The sequence below is a fragment of the Vanellus vanellus genome, assembly GCF_965231255.1.
Source record: "Vanellus vanellus genome assembly, chromosome: 20".
In the NCBI taxonomy this organism is placed as follows: Eukaryota; Metazoa; Chordata; class Aves; order Charadriiformes; family Charadriidae; genus Vanellus; species Vanellus vanellus.
This window is the reverse complement of record NC_138925.1, coordinates 10,354,232-10,362,753: the sequence shown is the minus strand read 5'-3', so window position 1 is coordinate 10,362,753 and position 8,522 is coordinate 10,354,232. Positions and strand designations below refer to the sequence as shown.

Sequence of the window (8,522 nt, the reverse complement as noted above, 5' to 3'; positions counted from 1 at the left end):
GAAGAAAAAAAGTACATTTCATATCAGAAGCTTTGCGTCAAGCCTGCTAAGGCTCATAAATCAGCTGTCTTAGTGCCCTGGTCATTTCAACCAATGTCTGACCCTTTTGTTAACTCATGATTTATAACTGGAAGCTACTTTTTTTTTTTTTAATGCCAGATTTATAAACTTTACTGTGCTTGGTTTGATATAATATCCATTTTGTACATCAAGCTATAAGGCAGTAAATTTATTGTCTATGAACTGTTACCTTGAAAAATTACATCAATGCAAAGTGGTTTCCATTTAGAATCAATGGGCAATAAATTCATTGGATTTTTTTTTTTGAGGGGGGAAGAGAACATGATGATATTTATGAGGTCATAAGCAGCTATATAACGGGTGAAACTGGGAGCAGAGGCAACAGTCAGACAGTTTGGAGTTACAGGGGTAGACAAAGACAAAATATATTCAACACAGCAACGATGCATAAGCTGGTATTCTGCTGTCTCATTGTTATCATCTTCTCCTGTCCTCTCTCATCTCTCCCCATCATCAACGCCAGTGAGATGTCTTATCAACTCTCAGGTAAGAGTCTTTTGATTTTAATGGTTGTAAAGCAGGGGCTGGAGCAGTAAAACCAGAAGGGAAGCAGGTATGCTTTGCAAGGGGCCTTTGTCTGTGCTGATCAGCTGTAGAAAAAGCAGGAATATCTTCAGAACACCGGCAGCACAAGTGACATCATCAGTGGGTGCTAGTCTTGTAAAATTGGGAGGTTGAGTGCCCTAAGTATTTCTTCCCGCTGCTTTGAGATCCAGGAGACAAAGGTATCTGAGCCTTTTAGCACTGGAAGTGAGCTGGCACACACAGCGTCTGTCTTTGAAGCAGCATTAGTAGGCATCGGGTAATTTAAAGAAACTTGGCTCTACAGTCTCTCCTCTTGCTACACTGTAAAATGAGCTATATTTAACTGAAGTTGTATTCAAAAAGGGGGAAACCTACTGCAAAGATTAATGCAGTCCTACTTAGATCAAGAACAGGCAAGTCTGTCTTACACTACAAGAACAGCAATGTACTGATCATGCTACTTGTTTGCAGTAATGCAGATTCCATTCATTCCAGTGAAAGAATAAACCTTTGCTTTAAAAAGCTCTCCTCAAAGATTGAAATTATACTATAAACCAAGACTGGAATGGCTCTGTAAAAACGCAAAACAGAGTCAGGAAGGTTACTGTCATCAGACCTGTCCTGTGCTGGAAGAGTTTCTGAAATGAGTTCTGCAAGAACAGGCAAATCAAACCCAAAGTTATTGCATAAAGCTGACTATTAAAAAGTGGCTGTTCTTACCTGCTTTGCAGGTGCAATAGCTGTTGTGATGGTTTACAGGTATCAGTAGTTCCTAGTTTGCTTTGAAAATCTTGGACTCACTAAGCCAGCATCTTCTCAAGCCTTCTGTTACGAAACTTGCATTTACAGGCAACCATGACTCAGTATGGATAACATCTATCACATCACAGGGTGAACAAGCTGGCTTTAATAATTATTGCACTTCTTTGAAGGCACCCATTGGGCTTATTAAATCTCCCTTGCTGATATAGAGTCTCTAGCCTGGGTAAGACAGAAGTAGAACTTGGTATTAAAGAGGGTTCGTTTGCTTATTTTTTAAATCTCAAAGCAAATTTAACTGATACTGCTGCTCTGCATTAAAAAAATAATACAAGGTTAGAGATATTAATTGTCCCTACATAGCACAGGGAAGTTACAGTATTCTTATTTAGAGTCTTAGGCTTAAATCCCCACTGTTGTTTGCAATTGTCCTTTTGTACCATGAACAAACTAACAACATGGATTTCCAAGGTCTTCAAGCTTTTGATCTTGGTCCAAGTTTTTGAAATGTTCAGGGATTATTTTCAGCCGTTTATTTTCTTATGTATTCCCTATTGAGGAACTATACAGTCTCACCCATCCCGGAAGGTAGGTAAGGGCAACTAAAACTCCATAGTATCATCTAAAAGTGCAATTACAAAACAATGTTCATCTATACAACTAGAGTTTGATAACAGCACTCTCTTGTTGCCCACAATTTTGAATGTCTGCTATATATTAGCAAAGATGAATTTACTGCTCAGATTACAAAAGCCTTAAGTATGACACTGCTAAGGGCTCCTGTTGGCAACCTGCCTTGGGGTACAGGCTAGTTACAGAATTCTAAATTTTCTATGTACATACAAATTAATTCCATCAGTTATCAACAATCTATTGTTTCAGAAAAAGTAATAATATCTGTACTGGTACACACATTAAATGAGAGAGATGATTGAAATGCACTGAGAAGCATAGCTGACAAAATATATTTTAAGATTTCCTACATTTATTCCTGCCCTTCCCCCCATTTTATTGTCTTTAATAGTTGGGAAACCGGACAGGTTAATAGGCCTTGAACAGGAAGTTTTGTCTTTATTCATAGAAAAGCTCCAGCACAGGAACTTGTTGATAAAGAAATGGACTAAAAAAAATAAATTATATACAAGTCTGGGTTGCCTACAGCCAGGTACCAGGAGGATTAGGTTGCGAGTTCCCTGAGCAATGGGAGGGCCTGCTGTTGGTCAGAAAACACCCTTCAAGAAAGATCTGCCACAGAAATGAGAATCCGAGATTAATGTCAGGAAGGTATCTTTTCTCAAAGCTTTGGAAGGAAAAAAACCCAAACAGCTATACCCTGTTACATTCATTAAATGAGGATGGATGATTGGTGATTTCATGACAATCTTCAACAGGTGGAGCCAACAGACCTTATCAGAAATCATCTGAGACAGATTGAAACGGGGATTCAAAGCAAAAGGTTTACCTTATGCCTGTTTCTGTCATCTTCCATTTACAGCTGATGAAGATTCGAGATTAAACCTGGAGCAGCCAGGCAGCCTAGGAAGCACGTCCCTGCTCCAGTTTCTGCCCGAGCTCCTGGGCACACTGGCTGAAGACAACAAAGCAGGTGAGATGTACCACAGCGATTTACGGGAGAGTGCCCGTGGTTTGCATGTCCACCTTCCCCAGATATTGTGCCCCAACTCCCAGGTATTCACTGAAATACAGTGTTATGTGTAGGCAACAGACAGCTGTCATTGAGTCACTGGGACCTTGGGAAAACCTGCTGAGCAGCTGTGCCTGCAGCTCAATACCAGCCGGAAAAGTCTCCAAATTAGTTTAGCAAAACCACCATATAGCAAAACCTGGGCAAGGCAAAGATTGGCTGCGAAGCAGCCAGCAGAAAAAACACAACAGCAGTCTCTTAAAAAACATCAGTACTTTCAGAAAGTGCAGAATCAACAGCAATAGATGGTTTGGGGGGCAACAGACATAATGGATACCTGCTGAAGAGGACAGTACAGCCTTTGTCTTCAGAGTCCCAGACCCTGCTGGTACTGGCTGTGCTGCAGCAAAAGGGTTTTCTGTCTGGTCCTCTGAGCACTCCAGTTCAAGACTTCTGCTGGCTATAACGCTGTGGCACACAAGGATGACTCACGTAGGTTCACGATTTCTAAATGGTAAAACATTTCACTATGTCTCCCCTCTACCAGGTCTCAGCCCCAGCAGCTACAACCCGAGGGAAAATATCAAAGAGGTAAGTAAATGACCATCTGTCACCGAAACAAGAAAAATAAGACTCCACATTTTAAACTACACAAAATTGTTACTGAGACATCATTTAAGATCCTCAGACTTCATAAACAGTATAGACTAAAGTATGCCAGTGTTCTTGAAGCTGGAATCACTTAGCAGTTAGATAAACAGGGGAGAGAAACAAACAAACAAAAAAGAGCAAGTAATCCAGAGCATTTCATTCTAATCCCCCCACCTTTTTTCCCCAGAAAAACAGCTTTCTAAATAAAGGCCAGTTTGCAGCTTCACCAGGCCAGGCCAGTACGATAACCAGTATTAGCTGCAAACCACTTTTTCCTCCACTGCAACATGGGCTACACAGTATTATCAGGTTTATTATGAACCTCAAACCAGGACACATTAGTTAAATGGAGAATATCATTCTTGTTCACTTATCTGATGAATTAAATACAAAGGCAGAAGACAGGGACTAGTTTTAGTGCATCATCTAAATCAGAGGGCACATGGGCAGCCGCCTCTCCTCCCCCAGTTGGAACACAGGGCTGGGGACCGGTTGGGGCAGTGAAGAGCGTACTTTCCTGCTGGGAACATTTACTATCCAACAGTAACCTCTCTAATGCTGTTTGATTTCAGACTTTCTATGGAAATCATCCCCGAATTGCTCTGCTGAGCCGCTTCTTGACCAAGGACAGGAAACAGTACAAGAAACGTGGGAATCTTTCCGAGTGCTTCTGGAAATACTGTGTGTAAACAGGAGAAGAAACTCTCCCTGACTTTGGTTGCATAATTTATACAGATGTCTGAAAATATGTATATAGATTTGCTTGATTTAAAATGAGAATGAAGAAACATGAAGACAGCTGCTAACTTTAGACTCCATGCTACTTGGAAGTTAATAAATTCTTGATGTTTTGCAATTATGCTGTGAGCAGATTAGTATTTTCTTAGAGCTCAGTACAACAGGAACAAAGTAGTGGGACAAACAGATAAATATGCAACATGAAGAGAACTCAGGGAGGGGAAGCAAGATTCCCATGGGGTTGCGTGAAACCTCCCTGAAGAGCGATGCCTCAACTGCCTCTAAATCCACAGGCAAGAGGACTTTTTCTCTTGTCACCTGATGGAGATTGGGGTGCCAGGAAGAAAGGGCCATTGCTGCATTCCCTGATGATGATGAGCCACTGAGGGACGGCAGATTAACAGTGCCCAGTCCCCTCCTGACACAATAAGTGCGTGTCAGGATCGAGCATCTGCTCCCACTACTACTGGAGAGAGATAACTGTTTCTCTTGGTCACTCCTAAAGACAGACCCACAAATCTATTTCTTTGCAGCACTTTGCCTAGTCCCAGCTGCCCATGACAACAGGATTGCCTGTGCATCGCGCAGGCTTTAAGAATTGTGTCTGATTACCATCAAGCACAGCACGGAAGGTAAACACTGACAAGCATAGTATTGAGGCTTTACACCCAGATTGAAGACAGACAGGGACAACATGACTTAAAAGATTCTATGACTGTGACCTGCACTTACCCGGCTGCACACACAGATGTGGGAAGGGGATGCGTGGACGCAGATCACAAGCATTATTAGGACAAGTCACCTCCTGCTTGGGCACTTGGGGCAGTGAGATTTGTCCCCTGAGCCACCACATGTTTTTTATAATGCAGTTGTATCTTGGCATCTAAAGTCAATGAGGGAGAAGACAAAAAAGCACCTGCAAAATGGTTCTAGTCTGACTCCCTTGTATGCGGAGTACCAGCATACTTTCTCAGCCCCAGATACTTCCTAATAGTATCTGTGATGACTAGAGCTGGAGCCCGGAATTGCCTCTGGGGGATGGCAATCTTGGTAATATGCACAAATAGTCTGAGCTGTGAAGCCCTACTTTGTTCAATACACACTTCACATAAACCTTGGCTAATCACAGCTCTCAGAAAGCTTGAAGTAAGCATAGTAAACTTCACCTAACAGTGATACGCAAGCTACATTGATCTCAATAATATACATCATAAATCTCCGACTGTGCTGTTTCAACAAGGCCTACAGGCTCGATACAATTTATGCAAAGTGAACAAGCTGTAAGACAGATGAAGCCAACTATAACAAAGAAAAATGTCCTTACGAATGCAGAGCAGCTGGATGCACTGTGCAGCTATTTGAAATCTTCTGAACATTCATCCTTCTCTTACACAACGCAGCAAGTCAGTGCCTGTCTGGGAATTACTCTTTTCCTGCCACCTCATCTGTCAATAAAAACTTGTAAGAAAAGACTTTGACTTTATCTAAATGAATAACTGTCCAAGACAGATTTATTTCATGGACAGGGAAAGCGGTAGAGCCTAGAAAATCTGGGAAGAAAAATATATCTGTTCAATCCCACTTCAAAAATTGCAAACATAAAGCAAAATTAAACAAAACTACAATAAATATTAATTTAAAAATATTACAAGTATTAAAAAGTTCACTACCCATCCACATAAGAGAATAAAGGAATGAAGAGAGCTGTCAGGTGGTGAGGACAGAGTCAAGATAAGGTAATAGCACTATAAACCATCAAACTGTTTCACCTTTCAATACTGAAAAAATACTTGCTAGCAGTTATTGCATCTAAAGAAGCAATACTCAAACAACTTATTGCACAGCTTGGGTGGAATTCAGCTAATTTTAATACAACAGAATTTCAGTGGAGCCTGAAACTTCCCGTCATTCACTGCCCTCCCCTCTGGTAGGGAGTTCAGGCTGCATCCTTGGACATGACCAGTAGTTCTCAAAAAGACAACCGTTCAAGACCCCGTTGCACACCCAACTGCCTCCTTCCTGAAGGAAAAGTTCATGGCAGATGTCAGATAAACTCAGTCCCAGGGCTCAAGAGCGGAGACCCCGTCCAGACTGTGACAGAGAAGGGCAAACTCCACTTCTCCCCCATCCTGCTATAACCTATACCTCCTGCCAGCCTTCCGCTCTGAGCTTGTCCTCTCTTCTGCAGAGGAGAGACAAGAATGCTGGAGCTGCTGCAGAAAACCAAAGAGGCTGTAGGGAGAGCTCCACAGGCCAGGCTGTTCGTCTTTCCACCAGGCAGAGCAGAGCTCTCGGTGCAGGCAGAAGGGTGCTGGGAAGTGAGCTGCCAGAGCGCAATCCACACCAGCCTCAGCCTGCCAGTAACGCCTTCAGGCAGCAAAGCGGAGTGTCAAATGGGAGCCGAGCGGGCAGACACCTGCGTGAGCTGCACAGCAGCAGTATGCAATATATATCCTGAGAGCGAATACAACCACGGAGCAACCCTACTACAAAAAAAGCTACGGTCCCATTACTTTTGAAGTTGGGAGTGTAAAAGAATCACAGGTCCAACACCTCTCTCTCACCCTCCGCCAACAATACAGAAGTACATCTTTCAGCTCATCTTTGACATCCACAGAGGCGAGAGCTACAAGTTTTCAACTGCAAGCAAGAACTTCAGCTGACAGGAGGACGACTGACAAACCAGTCACGTAGCTGGACTGACATTGCCTAGATCCTGAATAAAAACATAGCACCATCTTGAATTTTTTCATTTCACAAGTCTATTTACGTCTCATAAATTTTGGACCAAAAATACCTAATTTGGCTCACATTTGTAAGTCTGTTTAGAATGACCAAATCACCCTTTTAAAAATTAACAAATCATCAGCAAAAATATACCCGTTGTTACCTTCGAGACACCTGTATTTCAAGGAACTGCATCACTTACCTTGCTGGAAGCACCTTTAGCTACATAATTATCTAAGATTAATTCTTTCTTTTTCAACTGTAATAAGATGCTACATCTTTTGATTTGTACCTTGTACTCCCTGCAGTGATGTTGCCTTTCTCCTGCAGGCTTCTTTAAGCACTTTCGACCACACCTCTCTCTAAAGTCCCTTAAAGCAGAAAAAAAAGAGTAAATTGTTTCTCTGCAATAAGTTAAGAACTTTATTGCTCTAGGAGACTTGCCAGTAAATTAAATCTGTGAATTGTTTCTTTGTACTTCCTCTAGAACACAAATATTAGCATGGTGAAGCCAAACTGCTCTCAGGGTGTTTATTATTTACTTTTTCTCACAAAATCAGCACAGACAGAAGCTTTAAATCCTGCACACCAAACCCCAACAGTTTGCACATCCAAATATAATCCTTTACATTCAAAAGGTACTTGCCCTTCTTCGTGGGGTGCAATTAGAACGGAAATAACACATCCTGAAATGGGTAAGGTACAGTGAGATAAAAAAACCCCAACAACCACAAACCAGGATGAATGGCCACTGCATCACCATTTTCACTGTACCCACAACCTCAACAACTATGTACAATCAGGAAAATGTAATGAATATTTGCTTAAAAGTCTATTTTCTAGAAACTACCAAACAACAAAAGTAAACACACACTTGAAACAGTTCTTTGCAGCATATTTTTCAGTTTTATTTATAAAACCAGAAGCTCCTTTAAAGTATACAGTTAAAATCACAACTGTAAATTCAACCACAGCTGAATATTATTTCAATAAAATATTCCTATCAACTGATGTAAAAATTCATTCAATTGTGATTTAAAACTCAATTCAGCTGGAAGATAAACTTACCAATACATTACATATTCAGTGAATATTTATCGCACACCGTAAAAATGCACAGGGGTCCCTCCTGTTCATAGCAACGCCATGAAAATGGTCACACATTAAGTCATCTTTTAAAAACATAATTCTATATTTATGAATACAACAAAAAAATTGCCAGCAATGGTTTCCGAACTGCTGACGCCCCCACAGGGGGTAGTAACTGCACCATTAGTGTACTTGCGCGTTTTCCCTTTGATCACCAAAAAAGTGACCTTCCACGCAGCTCTAAACTGTCTGCAACATTTCAATTATGCCAGGCAAAACAAAGTCATGTAAGCAAAATAGCACGTGC

General features: G+C 41.4%; 1 protein-coding gene across 1 annotated transcript; it reads left to right on the top strand.

Annotated features, from left to right (window-relative positions):
• Positions 1-464: 464 nt before the first annotated feature.
• On the top strand, positions 465-4,350 carry UTS2 (urotensin 2; the record flags this gene model as incomplete). Its single annotated transcript, XM_082493542.1, has 4 exons — positions 465-567; positions 2,861-2,971; positions 3,558-3,601; positions 4,234-4,350. 4 exons carry the CDS (start codon positions 465-467, stop codon positions 4,348-4,350), a joined length of 375 nt encoding a protein of 124 aa, XP_082349668.1.
• Positions 4,351-8,522: the final 4,172 nt, after the last annotated feature.